The sequence below is a fragment of the Dermacentor andersoni genome, chromosome 7, assembly GCF_023375885.2.
Source record: "Dermacentor andersoni chromosome 7, qqDerAnde1_hic_scaffold, whole genome shotgun sequence".
NCBI lineage: Eukaryota > Metazoa > Arthropoda > Arachnida > Ixodida > Ixodidae > Dermacentor > Dermacentor andersoni.
The window spans coordinates 21,873,528-21,891,887 of record NC_092820.1 but is presented as its reverse complement, the minus strand read 5'-3'; the positions used below and the strand labels follow the sequence as shown (position 1 = coordinate 21,891,887).

General features: G+C 47.7%; 1 protein-coding gene across 1 annotated transcript in view; it reads right to left on the bottom strand.

Annotated features, from left to right (window-relative positions):
• Positions 1-16,799: 16,799 nt before the first annotated feature.
• The window catches only part of LOC126535526 (uncharacterized), a 48,273-nt gene continuing 46,712 nt past the window's right edge, over positions 16,800-18,360 (bottom strand). The window contains exon 2 of the mRNA XM_050182339.3: positions 16,800-17,977. Coding sequence (XP_050038296.3) covers positions 17,639-17,977 — 339 coding nt within the window. The 3' untranslated portion in view covers positions 16,800-17,638. The remainder of the gene's footprint in view (positions 17,978-18,360) is intronic.

Below are 18,360 nucleotides of genomic sequence, written 5' to 3'. Positions count from 1 at the left end.
CGCGTCCTTCTTCCCTGTGATTTAACCTGTTTAAATTCTATAAGATTTTCCGCTGTAGGATTTTCACGTAGTTTGCTCCAAGCTTTATTTTGTCTCTTCCGCGCCTCTCTACAATAGTCATTCCACCAGGGGACCCGTCTTTTGGATGAAGTGCCTCTTGTTTGAGCAATGAACTTTTCAGCGGCGTCAATGATAAAAGCGGTGAAGTATGAAACAGCATGATCTATAGTAAAATTATCTATAAAATCTCGTGATATGTGGGTGGATTCCCTAAAAATTTCCCAGTCAGCTGAGGCCAGTTTTCAACGAGGGAAGTGTGGGTGCAAGTCATTTTTGTTTGCGGAGTTCAGCGTTACTGGGAAGTGATCACTTCCGAATCGGTTTTTAATTACATGCCATTCTAAATCAGAAAAGATGGAAGCGGATCTGATCACCCGGTCTATTGATGAGTACGAGTTATGATGTGGATTATAATACGTTGGTTCTTTCTTATTAAAGAGAAGGCACCGGTGGTTAGAAGGAAATTTTCAATAAGTCGACCTCTCGCGTCGCTTCGCGAGTCTCCCCACATTGTGTTATGTGCGTTAAAATCTCCCACGAGTATATAAGGCTCGGCGGGAAACTGGTCAATGAGGTTATAAAAGTCTGTTTTTTTAAGACGCTGGTTCGGCGATATATATATGAAACACACAGTTACTAGTTTATTAAAAAAAATAGCCTGAACTGACACTGCCTCAAGGGGCGTGTTAAGGGCGACGGGACGGCTAACTACCGCCTTGTCGGCTATTGTTGCTACACCGCCGGAGGCATTAGCCTGCTCACGGTCCTTGCGGAAAATGGTGTAGTTTCCAAGAAAACTTGTATTGGTAGGTTTGAGATGTGTCTCTTGAACACACAGCAGCTTCGGATTGTGTTCGTGTATTATTTCTCTAATGTCGTCGAGGTCATGTAGAAGTCCTCGTACATTCCACTGTAGTATTTTTGGATCCATTAAGCTATATGTGTTGGGTGCTGTGTGTTGAAGAGACGAGGATTGACTCAGGGGCCCTTTTCAGGCGCCGTGACGGGAGTTTTCTCTTTTTTGGAGCGATAGAGAGTGCCTCGCCGCTCCTTAGGCGCTGGTGGCGCCGTCTTGCTGGTGGTTGTGTCCATCGCCTCTTGCGAGGCGCTGAACACGCGCTCTTCCGAGCGCTTTGTTTGGCGTGAAGGCCTCGGCACGTTGGACGAGGCCTTTAAGGTCACCTTCCCGGAGGTAGATGGCCCCTTCGGCTAGGTTGGCGTAGCAGCGCTAGCTGCAGGCGCCGGGGGTTCGGATGGCGTCACTGCCGCCTCACTGGGTGTGAGTCGGACAGTCGCCGGAGACCGTTGTGGCGCTGCCCCCTGACGCGCCACTTCGACAAATGTGTTCTTGGGCAGGCAGGATAGACGCCTGCGTGCCTCCTTGAAACTAATAATTTCCTTTAGTTTTATCATCACAATTTTTTCTCTTTTTTCCAGAATGGGCACGACCGCGAGTATGCGGCGTACTCCCCTTCACAATTTACACAATGGAGAGTGCTCTCGCAAGCTTCAGAAGTATGTTCATGGGTACTGCACTTCGCACAGGTAGCCGAAACGTTGGCATTTAAAACATCTGAGCGGATTGGGCACATATGACCTAACACGGACCTTGGTGTACCCTGCCTGGATTGACTCGGGCAGGACACTTGATCCGAAGGTGATTATCAAGTGCTTGGTTTGGATTTCTTTGCCATCTCGCCTCATGTTAATTCTTTTGACATTGATTACATTCTGTTCACTGAAGCCCTCCAAGAGTTCAGCCTCAGTGAGCTCCAGCAAGTCGTCCTACACAACGCCGCGGGTGGTGTTCATAGTACGGTGCGGGGTTACTGTTAGTTGGGTCTCCCCAAATGACGCTAGTTTCGGCAGTTTCTCGTATTGCTTCTTATCGCGGAGCTCCAGCAGGAGATCGCCGCTTGCCATCCTGGTCGCCTTATAACCGGCTCCAAAAACATCAGTCAAAGTCTTCGATACAAGGAAAGGTGAAATGGTGCGCACTGGTTTGCCGGGTTTTTCCGAGTGAACTCCATGGAAACGTGGGAAGTTGCGGACTTGGCGTCCGAAAAACTGAAAAACTTCATCGGTGCGCCCTCTTTTCTGAGGGCGATCAGGGAGTTGAGGAAAGGAGCTATCCATAAAGATATGTGCTATTTCGGCAGTAACGCCAGCCACCCACCGTGGAATCCTACAAGGGGACGCTGCAGGACCTGTGAAACACGGCCTGCAAACGACAGCTGTACATTGCCATTATAACCAAATATGAAATAACCTAGGTTGGCTATTCACACAAGGCTAGCCCTTGCTGCCTGGAAAAATTGGAAGTAAAAGGAAGCCAGGAGAAGACAGGAAAGGTGGAAACAAAAAGAAAGATGAACGTTGTAGGGAGAGAGAGACAGGAAAAGGCAACTACCGATGTCCGCCGGGTGGGTCAGTCCGGGGGTGCCGTCTACGTGAAGCAGAGGCGAAAGAGGTGTGTTTCCTCCGCCGGGGGGCCTTAAAGGTCCGAACACCCGGCATTGGCTCAACCTACAGGATCCCCCTTTCCCCAGACGCGGCTAAGCCGCGCACGGTTAGACGCGGGAGGGTCCAACCCCCATGTGCTCGGGTACGTGGTGTCGCAACACACCAAACGCCTGCTAACGCAGTCGCCCCTTCGGGGGGTCGGCAAAGTGATCGGAGGATTTGGCGGTCGAGTCGTCAATGCAGTGTCACCTCCGGCAGCACCATCACTTTGTTTTCTGGAGACGGGCGTCGGGACTACATCAAGGACGATGGTTGACGAGCTGGTGGCGGACGGGACTGGTGATGTCTTGAATGACAACGATGGACTGTTTCAAGGAGCACGAGCGTTATTGTTTCGTTCTTGCGGTGCCAATGGAGGCTGGTAACGACGCTCGCTCTGTTCGGGGCTATAACTGGTGAATGGCGGTCGCAGAGGGTAGGAGAGAGTCCGGTTGTTGCAATAGCGAGCAAAGCGACTTATACGCCGGCAGGCAAAACAGATTGGTCGATCGTCTGCAGTTCGCCACACGGATGGATTTCGGTAGCGTGCAGGATACCGTGGAACAGTCGATAGACCTGGAGCGTGAGACATCAGTGAAGCGGCAATGGCACATATAGAATGCATTCCAAGATAAGCCAGTTCATCACTAACTATTCCCTACACAAATGGTGCTTAGGCAAGTTGTTCGGTTCACTGGGACGGGAAAAAAGGACTGCAGGTGCCATGGCTTCCAGTTCTCGCCGCACTGTCCGCGTCAGGTCATCTGATGATTATGATCGTTTCACTCCTAGCCCGTCGTCACAAGTGTATGTCATAGCTTTGTTCAGCAGACGTGCGAGCGGCGTTGTAATGCTGTGGCTTCTGACCTGCTCAAAGCGTTCACACTCTTTTATGATTTCCTGCACTGTTTCACAATTTTTGCAATATGAGCAGGTGTTGAAAGCATTGTCAGCGATGCCCTTCATTACATTCCCAACCTTGTCTGACTCAGCCATATAACTATCATCCTTCACCCGTTCATAGCGATTGCTACAAAGGAAACCCATACGGGTTCCTCGAAAGAAAAGCCTCATAGTTGAAGAAAAATTCGTCCTGGTCCGGGACTTGAAGCCGGGACCACCGCCTTTCCGGGGCAGCCGCTCTACCATCTGAGCTAACCAGGCGGTTAGCAGATGGCAGGGCGAAGTCGAATTTGTTGGCAACACGAAGCAAAGGCAAGCGTTTGACATAGTAGTTCTGCGGAAACCCGCAAGGTGGAGAGAAGTAAGGAATAAAGAGAAAATCAGACATCCACCCGTTCATAGCGATTGCTACAAAGGGAACCCATACGGGTTCCTCGAAAGAAAAGCCTCATAGTTGAAGAAAAATTCGTCCTGGGCCGGGACTCTAACCCGGGACCACCGCCTTCCGGGGCAGCCGCTCTACCATCTGAGCTAACCAAGCGGCTAGCGGATGGCAGGGCGAAGTCGAATTTCTCGACAACACGAAGCAAAGGCAAGTGTTTGACTTCGCCCTGCCATCTGCTAGTCGCCTGGTTAGCTCAGATGGTAGAGCGGCTGCCCCGGAATGGCGGTGGTCCCGGGTTCGAGTCCCGGACCAGGACAAATTTTTCTTCAACTATGAGGCTTTTCTTTCGAGGAACCCGTATGGGTTTCCTTTGTAGCAATCGCTATTAACCGGTGGATGTCTGATTTTCTCTTTATTCATTACTTCTCTCCACCTTGCGGGTTTCCGCAGAACTACTACGTCATAACTATCATCCTTGCGGCACAGAGCCAGCACGTCCTGGATATAAAATACGTTTGATTCTGTGGACGTCTGGGCGTGGGTCGCTAGTTCTTTTTGCTATTTCACCCGGGCGGACGGCCGAAGATGGCCCTCAGCTTTCGTTTGGACGTGTTCCAGTCGTTAAGCCTTTCCTCGTGGTTGTCATACCACACCTTCGCCGTGCCTTGTAGGTAGAAGACAAAGTTAGCCAACATAATCGTCGGATCTCATTTGTTGTGGGCACTTATACGCTCATGCGCAGCGATCCAGTCTTCCAGGTTGAGGTGGTCGGTGCCGCAGAACGTTCCTGGACCCCGCGGCTGAGCCAGCACAACCGTCGGGGTTGTAGGCGCTGATGTGGACCGCGCCATGTCGGGTCCTGTTTCGTCTGTCATGTTGTCCAGTCCGAGGTTATGACCACTGCAAAGCTCCGTTGCTGTTTCTTGTGGGTACCTCGCGCCTCTCACCAATTTGCTGCGCTGCGGAAATCACGTTTAGAGATGTATTTACAATATTTGCAAGACAGGCAACGATGCATAAACAAGATTGATGTCGACAGCGATTGCATTTCTACACGTCAAACCGTCGTCTTCTGAGTAGCACCACTCTTTGTTGTGCCGTAACAATATTGAGCCCGAATAAATCGAAATATTAGCACATACCACAAGGGTAGGCGCTGTGGCAATCGTGTTACGGTGCACTGTATTCATTCAGCGGCCCATCGCATGGTGACCGGTTTTGTCGGCGTAGCTGTACAAAAGCCGATCATCACATTTCGACGACTTCTGGTTGTAGTCGCGCCAGAGTTTTTGTCAGTATTAGTATCCTGCCCAGGAAGCCTGCAGTGACACAACGTGTAAATTACGACTGACAAATGCCTAAAAACATTTAACCTTGCTTCATGCAGCGTGCCTTTCTGCGTCCCGCAGTGTCCTGACATCGTACAGTTTGTCTCTCGCGGAGCCCACTAAGGGGGCATCACAACTCAATGCAAAAGGAGGATTGCCTTGTGGTTGCGTCGTACGCATGGGCGATTGCATAGCATCAAAGGTGAAGTCAAGCTAGTTGGTGAGACATCATGGACGAAGTTCTGCAAACACTTCTACCCTGCTGATTGGCAGGGCCAGAATAACCGAATCCCTTCGTCTAATGTACTGGAGAAACGATTACTTTCGTCAGTAATGCGAATAGCACTCCAGCAATGTAGCGACAGACCGTATTCCTGAAGTCACGATTATGGAACACGTGTTGTGGTACATCTGAGCATCGGCTGTATGCAACATAATCTGACATCGTCCTACTTTTCTAGGGCGCTCACTTGCCAAGGTATGAGTATGTCCTCGTGCTGACGACTGACGACGCCGATGCTGTAAGGGTGCAATGAAGGAGGAGGAGGAATAAACTTTATTTGTGCACAGCAGATTTGGGACCTAGGCCTCTCTACCTAGATGACGGCCTCGAGCCCTCGGGCCCTGGCGGCATCTTCGGCCTGCTGGATTGCCTTGAGTTGGTCTTCCGGTGCACAGCTGAGCAACGCGGTGCCCCAGTGCCCTCTGTTCTTGTTTATTTTATTCTGTGTGGGTGTTCGAGGACAAGCCCTAACCATATGTTGTAGGTCCGCCCTTTCTTGACAGAATCTACATCTATCCGTGTAAAGGTCCGGATAGTAGCGGTGGTAGGCCACCGGGTTCGGATATGTATCTCTTTGTAACAGGCGCCATGCGGTCACTTGCCGTCTACTCATCGAGGAGTGTGCCGGGGGGAAATGGGCCCTTCCCAATTTATAGTGTTTGGTGGTCTCGTTAAAGCTGGTCATCCGGTCTCTCTCCATTCCCAGTATTTGTTGCGTGTCGGCTGCTCGGCTTATCCGTTCTCGAGCCAGGTTATGCGCTATTTCGTTCCCGGGAAGGGAGGAGCGTGCGGGTGCCCATATAATGTGGATGTCGCGATCTTCACGAAAGTTGCTTACTACGGTGTTAGCTTCCGTGGAAGCTATATCGCCACCTCCGCCTGCCCTGTTTTTACCGTCCCACTAACTCTGCAGTAACCCTCTAGACTGTAGCAACATCGACATACTCTGTCTATTTGCGTACTCCGCCGCGTCCACAGAGATCACGTCCCTAGCACTACGGAATCTTTTGTGGAGAGTTCTCGCTCTTGCGTTTCTCTGGGTGCATGTTTCTGGTGATTGGGGGTATTGATATATGTTCCCTTATTTTCCTTGGGATGTCTCTCCGCACTCCGTGCTGTGCTTCGTAGGTTATTCCGATGCCATCTAAGATGTGTTTCCCAGTCAAACTTTGTGTAAGCCTTTCATACTGCGCTGCTCTCTTGGCCTGAATAACTTCGTCTAGTCTGTTGTGCACGCCGAGCGCCAAGAATTTCTAGTTTGACGTATTTGCCAAAAGTCCCAAGGCCGGCTTATACGCCCGTCTAATAAAGCATTCTATCTTGGCTTTTTCCGCAGCGCAGAGCTTGAGGTAAGGGACCACATATACAATACGATGAATTACGAATGGATAAGATTGCCCCACTTGCCGCGATATCTTTTCTTTTTGCCACTCCCTGATTGGCTACCTAGCGCACAAAAAGCGCGTCGCTGAAGGAATAAATTTCGTTCTCTTCCTGGCGCTGCGGGGATCATTTGTTCCTTGGGCCGGTCGTCCTGCCGCCCTCGGCGTCTAGCCGCCGAATACGCAACACTTAATACGATACATGGAGTGTCTGCACTCTTCACCTACAGACGCATCGGTTCACCGTTGTCTTCCCGGGCGGCATTCTCCATTTTCTCTATTTTATCTATTGTACGATCGCGAACCGACCTTGGCCCTTGTTAATGCACCTCCACCTGCTGCGACCTCAACAGGCGAGTTTGCGCGTGACGCCAACGCCCTGACCGACCATGCTCGCCAGTTTCCCGTACTCCACTGACGGCCTCGCAAGCCACTCAGCAGCGTCTGTAAAACGTCTTATGCCCCAACCAGTGGCACGCGTCGGAAAGCTTCGGCACGCGCAGAAGCGTCAAAAGCGTCGGTCGGAAACACGGCGAAGTGTGACGACGCGCAGCGATTATGTCTACTGCCGTTGCTAGAAGTTTGCCGACGCGCGGCGAAGCTGCGCCGGCGTGCACCAATGAGAGGCTGCGACGCGTCGCACGCGTCAACCAATCGGAGGCTGCGAAGCCTTCGGCTGCTATGCCTATAATAACCGCCCATAGGAAGGCGCCGGCACCAACGATCGTCCGAGTACTTTGGACGCACGACGCGCGCGACAGTGTTCCTGAAAGGCAGTGTTGTAATAGTAGGCCGACAACGACACGACCGACCTACCGACGACCGTGTGTCGTGACAGTGCGACGTGGATCCGAAGCGACTTCGAACGACGCCGACTATAATCCAACTTGACCACTGGATTCCGCCGGGCTCAGTGCGATCGTCTGCTAAAACAACCAACCGAATCACGACTGCCGCCACGTCTGTGCTTGTTGTATGTGTATTTTGTTGTGCTCAAAACGAATGGAAACATGTTTACGAGCTCCGAAGTCTGGATAATCAGCACTCACCTATCGCCGATGTTGTTTACGTTACGCGTAGGCCTATCGCGTCCATCGAGTTTGTAACTGGCGAATGAAGGAACCCACCTGAGAAACTCTGTCGAAGGAAATTAATTTTCAGGTCCGTTTGGTGCTGCAGTGATTTATAAATTGGCACTCCTGACGTCGTGTGATGTGGTGAACGAACCGTGTGGAAGTTGGGTTGGTCAACCGCGGCGTGTTTCGTGGGGTGTCGGTTGACTCAAGTTTAAGGGCCAAGTTCTGCACTGTTTCCAGTGGTAAAGATAACTTCCGAAAGCGAAAGACACTAGTAGCCGAACTATGGGAAGTACTTACATAATCAGCCGTGCCGCCTGTTTCAGCTGACACTGCGCTCTTCTACTCGGTATGTGAATCCAGTTCAGTACAAGTTCACTGTACTCATTCACTCACTTCTTTCAAGTGCATCCGTCTTTTGGGCTAGTTGGGTATTAATCGCTATAAATAAAGCAATAAAGAGCACTGCCTCACTGAAGCGTACGTGACAACGCAGTAATGTTTGAGTCAGTGTGTCCTTATACTTGAGCACTGCAAAAACAAATTATCTGTTTGCAACGTGTGCCCCATGTGCAGTGCATAGCAGGACCTGCATCATGCAAGACCTGTGCATGTAGCAGCGTATACCATAAATGCTTCGATGCCCGCTTCAGAAGCAGCAAGTACTGAGTCAATGAAACTGTAATTGATTTTTATCTCACTTTTTGTTTATGGAAACTAGATGGTGTGAGTGCATTGTGGGGAAGGTGAAAAGGTGTCATCAGTGTTTTGTGCTGTCGGTATGCTTAAACTGCTGGAATCCCTTCAGCTTCTACTAAAATGTTTCTTGCGGCAATACTATAAATTGTAGTCAGGACAAAGATCTACTCAAAGCCAAGATACTAATGCATCTGTGTAGAATGTGTTTGATTAACAAGTTAACACTTCGACAACAACAATATGCCGATGCACAGCATATGCGCTTACAATAAATAGATTCCGTAAGGGTGAACGACTGGGCCTACAATATCAAAGTTTGTAGTAGCACCGTAAAAAGTACTGCCATGCGTATCAGCCACAACAAAACTGCTGCACGTCCAACCTACTTCATTGGAGGCACCTCTATATAGACGGTTCGGGCCCTTCCCATTCTGGGTGTAACATTTAGCTCTTCTCTCAACTTTTCCGCATATGTCACCAGCACTGTATGTAAGCACCGGCCCATTCTTGGGTTTGTGTCCCGTGTCTCCCTTCCCTGATGACCTAAGGTTTTCCGAGCACTCTACACTTCTATCATTCTGTCACGACTTGAGTACTGCTCATCAGTATAGTTCTCGTACCAAACTCACGACGCTAACAAACTTTAGCTTGTTCAGCTCCGGACAATACGCACCTTTTACTCCCGTCTTTTCGGTTGTCGGAAGCTCATGCCAGCCTACGAGAATTGCATCAAACCCCTCAGGTAGCACACCCTGCAATACCAGCGCAACATTGCACTAATCTATACTGCAGGGTGCTTGACGACTCTCTGGACAGCACTAATTTTCAATTCATCTGAACAAGTGATCAGCACAGCTTGAGCCCTCGTCGCGCCTCTATGGCCCGACACCACAACTCCATGATTATATCTGGCATACAGAGCTTTTTCTCCACTCCACTGGCCATTGGGATTCTCCTTCCTTGGAACCAGACTGAATTGGCACTCCTGTGTGTTGTGAACCTCTCGAATGTGTGCGTGTGTGCCGTGCTGTATTATTGAGCAAGTGTGTGTGCACGTTGAGGGGAAGGAAGTGTCTTCTGCATCCTGCAAATTCCTGCTCTAGATGGCTGGTTATCAGATGCTCTAACATACAGGCATCAGCCTTTTTTTTAGTCTAGAGTGCCAAGTTACCACAAGGATTATTATTATTATTATTATTATTATTATTATTATTATTATTATTATTATTATTAGAATCATCACGACGACCACATTGATTGTGTTGAAGCCAGCGTGACACATAATTCAAAATATTTCTGGAGCTTTGTGGGCTCTCACTCTTCTAAAAAGATTCTTCTTCATGAAAATAGTGGTGTTGTCTCGAACACTGCAGATGCCTTTGCAGAACATTTCTGTTTGCTATATGGTGTGAACTATGCTTCAAGTAACCTTCCTTCTCAGTCTCGCGCAGTGTACGCTATCAGTCAAAGAAAACCTTGTTTCCAAGTATATGAAGTGCCTTAAGCTTTCCCTTTCTTGTGGTGTTGATGCTATTTCCTCTGCAGAGCTTAAGATGTATGGAAGCATACTTGTTCCCTGTTCTCACAAGCATCTTCAATAGTTCCCTAAAGTTTAGTGCCTTTTCTAGCACTCGGAAGGTAGCATGGACATTGCCCATGAACAAATCAGGTGCTAGATGTGCAGTTACTAACTGCCGACCTATATCTATCCTCTGCAGTGCGTCAGGTGTTTGAATCGATATTGGATTCCTCGCTTTCTGTTAGTGCTAAGGGCATTTTATTAATTGAACGGAATGACTTTGTGTGCCGACAACATAAAACTATTTCAGACTGTCAACAGTGTTCACCACTGCATCGACTTCCAAAAAGACATTTCTTCACTCTCAAACTGGTGCAGAAACAATAAATACTTTTAAATGCTTCCAACACTATGGCATTAGGTTATATGCGGAAAACGCACTATGTGAAATTTTGATACACCTTACGTGATGCTCCACTCCTTAGGGTCGATGAAATGAAAGATCTTGGTGTGTACTTCGACAAAATGCTAAGCTTCTCTTCACATAGATAATTACACAACATGCCCTTCACGCTCTTGGAATTGCATGCCGTATATTGCATGATTTCCCCTCACCTGTTGTGTTTCTGAAATTCTGCTGTGTGCCTCTAACTACTAGAGTACGCCTCTGTAGGAGAGGGTGCAACGAGCAAATCTAATTTTGACCTCATTGAACGCATCCAGAATAAATTGATATCAATCTTAAAGCACCACTTTTGCCATTCTGGCGACAACAGCTGAGCCTTCTCAAGTATACTTCAACTCGCACCTCTAGATTCAAGATTTAATTAATCGCACCTTTTGTTCCTGTATAAGGTGGTCCATGACATTATACGTTCCCTAAAGCTTCTTGACCATATGCATTTGTTCGTGCCACAGCAGTTTACCAGGTAGCATTCCACATTCGTTGCCTGGCCTTGTTGCAAGATTGTGCTATATAAGACTCGACTCGAAAACATACTTCAGAGTTCATTTCCTGTGTTTTGTGTATCTGTAGATAATCACGTAGGATTAACTCCCTTTTACTTTTCCTCGTTTCCTTTTTTCCCTATTTGTTTCTCTATCTTGCATTTTTTTGTCTACTACATTCATGTTTTCTGTACATTTTGTCTCGCATAGTGCTCGTTAAGCGCACCAGTACAAAGGCACTGTAGCTGTTCCTGGGCACTACAATAAAAATTTGGATGATAGATTATTATCGTATAATAATATCGTGCTTTTCAAGTATGTACTAGTATACTATCAGTGCAGTAGCTTTTGTACAATTAAAAAAGGGCATGAAATAAGAGAGTGCAATAATAATATGCTATGGGCCTGATCATATGCATTGCGCTATTTATTTCTTCTGAGTTTTAATAATGGCTGGCTACTGTATGCAGTGTTGTGCAATAAAATAATATGCGACAGCAATTATTGCGTGCCTCGCAGAACAAATTAAATATATCTTTCTCAGTCAAAACACCATAGCAGGCTGAAAACAATAAACTGCAATTTTTTTGTGGTGACGAAGCGTATAAATTGTGAAAATAACCTGTTTACATATTTCTTATACTATGCAAATGAGCTTCTCCCATACATTCGAATAAGCGCTTCAATAGTACGACTTGGCAAAGGGCAACGAAAGACCCCTATTAAAACCCTCAATTTCTCAAGCTTTTATTATCTGACGGTATGTCACTTCATTATTGTAAAGAAAGACAAACTTGAAATGTGGAAACCAGTTACAATAGAACATGGCCCTTACGCTGTGAAAATGTTTTGTAGCAATACACTCAATCTGAAGGCCTCCTGATGCGGTGTTGATGCATCAAAACAACCTAGAATAATAGAGGTGCTCCATGGGCTAGATTTGACAGAGTCAAGAAGCGGGGGGAGACAAGCTACGAATTACATACATTTTAGCTGCTCTATGTTTTTTTTTTTTGTGAGTGCTACAGGTGTTTCAATCCTTTTTTGCTGATTTTCTTAGAACCCACTTTTTCACGTTTCTTTCATGCACCAACAAGCATAATTATATTGACACGGATGCTTTATCTGGATCCGGTTACCGTATTTCACCGGCTAAAATATGTTAAAGGTTATCGCTCGGTACAGGATGCGCCTAAACGTATCGGAAGTTTCGCGAATGTTATCGATGGTTCTGTCTGTTGTCGGCGAACCTTGTTAATATGATTGCATACGCGACACGAACTGTGTAGTAGTTTCTGGAAGGCGCGCGGGCACCAGCGAATAGGCTGTAAATTTCGACGACTGATGTATGCAAACCGACGCGCTTGACCCGCCGATGAGATTTTCGACAATTGCTGACATTGCTCGCCACTATCGTTGTGATTGAGTCGGCACTGTTTATTTACCGTCACTACTACGTCGCAATATTTCCAACAGAGATTTTTTCAGTGATACCTTGCACGCCTAATTCCTACATAGTTGGCTGTGCAATAAGCTACCAAAAAATGAAATGGTGCAACAGTTTTTGATATGATATGGCATCGTCGTGCAGGTGTTCGCAAAGCGATATTGCAGACGACGCGCGAGCGCTGATGTCGATATATTGTGCACTATTGTTACTTCAAAAATAAAAACGAACTGTTGCGGCAGGCGTGTATTCTTTATTCAAACGTGTTTTTTTTTATATCTAAAAGCGCATACAGATCACTAACTTATTGTTTCAAGCTTAGTTTACAGCAGGCTGTTTTAGGCCGAACTTTGACGGATGAAGACGGAATAGTCCAGCAAAAGTGCGCCGCAGCCGAGGAGCGAGCTTCGGCGCGCGGCAGAGCTTCTGTCCAGTGGTTGCGTGCCCTCTTCCTCCGACCAACGCGAAGCGAAGCGTTCGCTTGTCGAGGCACGCCGAAGCTTGCCGACGCGTGCCAGTGGTTGGGGCATTCCACTTTGACGCGCTGTTTTTGCCTGATGCGCTCGTACTCCTCTGGTCACCCTCTCATCACTTCGGACTTTCGGAGAAGGTCCTTTCGCGATGCACGGGACTTTATCGCGTGCTACGCGGGATGACGCCAGTGGCCTACGAAACTGCTCTCGTCTTTTCAATCTCACGCTCTACTCTGGCATCCAGTGATGATGTGCACGCCAGTAAGTTCGAGGCCTACTAAACTGCTTCGGAGCAGGCCTTTAGTTGCTCTGGGGCGGCGCTTTTGCCCTCAGGGGTAGTGCTAGAGACCAATATTCAAGATGACGAAGAGGCCAATGGTGGGAAGACGATGACGACGTTTGGACAAGTCCAGCGTAGTAATTTCTAAATACACTTTTATATAGCTTCTCGTCTGCGTCTTCCCGTGTACCAATTTACAGCTTCGCTCTAAAAGTGGCAGCATTTTACTTGAGGGTGCCTGAGTACCCTGAATAAAAACATACGACACCGAAAGCAAGAATACATTACTAAACGCATAGAATTCGAAAGCAATTTCACTTATCAGTACAGTGTAGTGAAAAAAATAACATCCTCTTGGTGTTGTTGTGGAGGACGCAATAGAGAAACTGGCTGATAAAAACTGTTTTTTATGTATGTAGTAGACAGAAAAGCCCGTTGGCGTCTTCGTAAAAGGGTAAGAGTGCTCCTGAAGGCATAAAGGCGAATAGCCCGGTCGGCCATTTAAGTGTCGCAGTCATCAACTCCTGAAAAGGACGCAATTAATGACGACACGTAACTCTTCGCCAACAAATAAAGACAATTTTTAGACTCCTTATTTCTGTTCTAAGGAATTACGCTCAATAAGGGAATGGTTTTATTTGAAGTGGAAGCAAACCGGCTTTCATGTCCATGGTAAAGTTGACTTTTAACGATTTCAATCCCAGGGCCACTACATGATTGTTGACTTCCGTGTTGACTTCCCGTCGTCAAAGGGGCTATCAAAAATAAACAAATATATGAACAGAGACCGAGTAAAACAGAGTATCATGGACAAGGTGGAACGGCTGGAAATTTCATGGCAGCGCTAACTTTGATAAACCCATAACTTTGACAGGGTGGTCGAATTACGCGACAGATAAATTGGCTGTAGAAAGAATCCAGCTGAAGGCCGCTGGGGCCAAATAAGGTGAGAATCTCGAAAGGCGCTGAACAGAGACGCCGTCGGCCTTGTGGCCGATGCCAGTGCCCAGCAATTGTTGGACGACTGCCCATATAAACGAGATACCTGTTTGTCAGCCGTTCCTGGGCGAGCCGGAGAAAAAATTTAGGACGCGGACTTTATGCCGTCAGAGAGAATGCACTCCATGATGCTATTCTTCGACGGCTGAGATGAGGACAGCGATCCCCGGGCGATGAGGATACAAAGAAGTATCATGTGCCGACTCTCACCTACCTCGAACTGCCGACATTAGTTGATTTCCTTGACAGTCGCACAACTCTGGAATACAAGTAAATGCGAGGAGTTGTGCTCGATGCCATTACGTGGGCAGCCTCTTTGGCTTTCGATATCTGCTAGTCCACATTGTGGCTGTATTGTAAAGGCAGAATGGCAGTGTGGCAGCGAATATGGAAAACAGACAAATTACGCATGTATTGCTCTACTATCACCTTAAATTGTGGTCTTCCTCAACATGGACAACAGTGACGGGCATTATTTTCGCAACTGCAAGTAATGTATATTGGTCTGCCTGCCAGTAAACGTAGCCTACTATCGCAAGCACCTTCGACCATACCATGGACAGAGACGACGGCAAAGAGGCAGTTAGCACTATCCTTGTGTCGTGCCTTTTGCCTCGAGGTGCCAAACTATTTTGTTCATGGGCCACCATGAGCAAATAAGGGCACCCCAATACTTAACCCATAAGCCCATATTTTCTCGATTTGCAGCTGATGCAATAGCCCATGAGCGCTGAGATGAAAACTACTACGGAATTAATTGCGGGCATGGTAACGAAACCGATCGGTCAAAATCTAGAGCCCTCCGCAAGGGCTTCCCGCATAGCCACTGTGCAACCTTCGTACGCTGTCTTGCTAACAAATACACAACGCCTTCCTACCGAAGAAGAGCTGCCGCGGCGAGCTTCCGACGATTATCCTTCCACGTCGACTTAGTAACGATAAAATAAAGAAATAAAAGAAGCGTGCCTCCTTTAGGGAAGGCTCTGAAAAGCTTCGAATCAATCATCGCTGTGTTTGCCGGGTCGCGACTTAATGCTCTAACGATAATGTGATTTCCAGAAACGGACAACAGCTCTTTATCAAGAATAGTGATAACTCTGCCGGAACAAGCTTTGCGGTGAAGTTCAGAGCGCAGGCATATCTTTTTAAAGCGAAACTTTCTTTGCCTTTTCCTTCGACTTTCCCACTGCTGCTGCTGCTGTGGGCTGCTGTGGCGCACACCGCGTCGGCGGTGCTTCAGAGCGTGTATATGGATGACAGCGCGAGTAAGAGAAAAAAGGCGGCGGGGAAACTCGTTTTCACCCTACCACGTCGAATGAGCACAATGCCCTCTGGAGCTACGTGGCCGTCGCCACATTAGCCGCTTGACAGCTGTAATTATCCGTGACTCCCCTCACAAGCGTCGCAGAAACTGCAGCGCTTCCCTTTACACTAACGTGCGAGGCCAGAGAGGACGCAGATAGAACGGTAGAGAGGAGTAGAAGGAGAGGGAGAAGAAGCAGTTCCAATATAAGAGAGGGGGGAGGTGACGTGAGAAGGCAAGGAAACCCCACCACTATACGACAGCGGTTGCGGGGAAACAGGATAAGCTTAAGTTCAAGATAGGGCACAGTACGTTGCTGCTATTTCTGAAAAATAAATGGCATGCAGGTACGTCAAGCGGGCAATTTACGCAGGACATACAGAAGCAGAGCCGCATTAATTCAAGCGCACCGCAGGGTCCAGGAGACACTAGGAAAGCAGTCGACCGTCAAATCAACACTTCTGTGGCCACCGCGTTAGCTTTGTGGTTATGGCATTACTAGAGGTCGTGGGTTTGATCCCAATCGCGGCAGCCGCATTTCGACGGGGGCGAAATAGAAAACGCATGTGCACTTAGATTTTGGGACACGTTAAAGAACATCACGATGTCAAAATGAATCCGGAGTCTGCCACTACGGCTTGCCTCATAATCCGAGTGTGGTTTTAGAACGTACAGCCCCATATTCCAGTTCAAGTTTAATACTTCTGTCACAAAGCGATGTGCCATGCGAGGAAATGACAACGATCAACCCTCTCAGAAGTTATAAAATGTGGCGCACGACATCGCATCAAGCAAACACATCTCCCTGTGTGTTCTGTATACAATGCAGACAAACAGCAGTGATGCACGCAAGGTAACGTTTAACAGCAACTCACCATTCTCGTGTTAGCCTAAACATTGAAGAATTTAAACTTTAGCAGTCAACATCACCGCTAATTATCGTCAATAAAAGCATCCAGCACGGAAAGCTTCGCTTACATCGATTGTCACAGTGCGTGGGATCTCCATAATTTTATTATTTTATTTCGTTGCGTTGACGTCATCACTACGTCACCGCTGGAAGTTTAAAAAGTATAACGTCAATACACCACGTGCTGGCACCCACGTGAACTAAACCCCGATTTCGAGGAAAGCTGAATATGAGATAGCCAAGCACCGAACTCTCTTGCAGTTTATCGAGCAATAAAGGTACCTGGAAAGAGGAGCATGTCAAAAGTTTCCACTACACAGAAGTGTACAGTTTATTCGCGAAAAGAAATAAACGGGACGGATACACACTCTAAGGCGGATTTCGCGATTGTGTCCGCACCCAGTTCAGAGGCACCAACATCGACAACATGCAAGAAGGGTGAGATATGAAGACCCGAACGTGGAAATGAATGCTGCAGAGGCTCTAACAACAGGTCAGTGAGCTGCTCACTGTGTTAAGTAAATGCAACGGCTGGTATTCAAGAAATGCAGACAAATACAGAAGCTTTGGTCGAACAGCTCTCTTAACACTGGCAGTACTTAGCCATTCACCTAATGGCGAAAACATCAGTACTCGTATTAATTAAAAGAAACAATTCCATTGAAGCATTAAGAGTGTTTATGTATACAAGGAATAGTGTGCTGCTTTGGACAATTTGTTAAATACAATGAGCGTTGCGAAAAATATCAGTCGAAAAAACGTTTTCCTACTTTATCTTTGAACGCTGTGTACGTTTCTCTGGCAACCGGGTGCTCTAGAAAGCACAGTGCAGTGCGGTTACAAAATTCAGGCGGCATTTCATTCTTTTATAGAAGGCATTTAGATAGAATAGCCATGAAAAGGATAACAAAGTCACCTTGATATATCGCACTGCCTGCACGATTTTGCCGAGCGCATTAACGAAGAAAAAAGGTGGCGAGAATAAATAGCGAAGATTGTCTGGCATCCATGCTGGAATCGGGCGACGTAATAGAACGGATCCATAGCAGTGGTCTGGGGGATAGCTTCGTAGTTGCTGCTACGGTTGTCAAGGCATCGTTGACGGTGAGAGAGGCCAAAGATACATCCATGAGGAGCATGCTTAGTTGAGTCCGAAGTCGAGGAAGCTAGAGCACCAGGTACGTGCTTCGCGTGTGTTACTGCAGCACATGCGGAACGCCTTGGGGTCCTTGGTCACCTTGGCGCACTGTTGGCAGAGGTCCCGCACGCCGGCGTGTGAAGGACACAGATCACCGGTGGGCAGCGCTGCCAGAAGCGCCGCCTGGAGGTCCAACGCCGGCGGCGAACGACGCTGGACGGTCAGCCCCGCCGGAGATGCCTGCTCCGCCCACCAGGGGGCGACTGCTGCCGCCACTCTGGGTGTCAGGAGAGCCGTGGGAGCCAATAGGAAGAAGATGAGCAGCAGGAGGGACAGAGATGCCTGCAAGAGGGCCGCAGTACAGTATCTTCGGTTATGATGCCGTAACGCCTGCCCATTACTTGATCAATGTGGTCCGCGCAGAAGTCGGCCATTAAGCCGACGAAATTCAGTACGTAATTGCACTACAGCTTACATTACTTAAAGTGCGGCTGAAGAAGCGGCAGACCTTAAGTAAGAAAAATGAATGGGCAAAATATTGAGCTTTGGTACTGCTATATAGGGTTTATGCCAAGCTGTTTAGCGTACTTACACTCGCATTATATGTTGACTGTAGACAATGTACACTGTCGCCGTATAGAAGGAGGCTCCACTCTTCCCTAGCCATACCTACCATTTTATGTCTTTTCAGGTGATGTAGAAGAAAAAAGATATTAATATAAGTG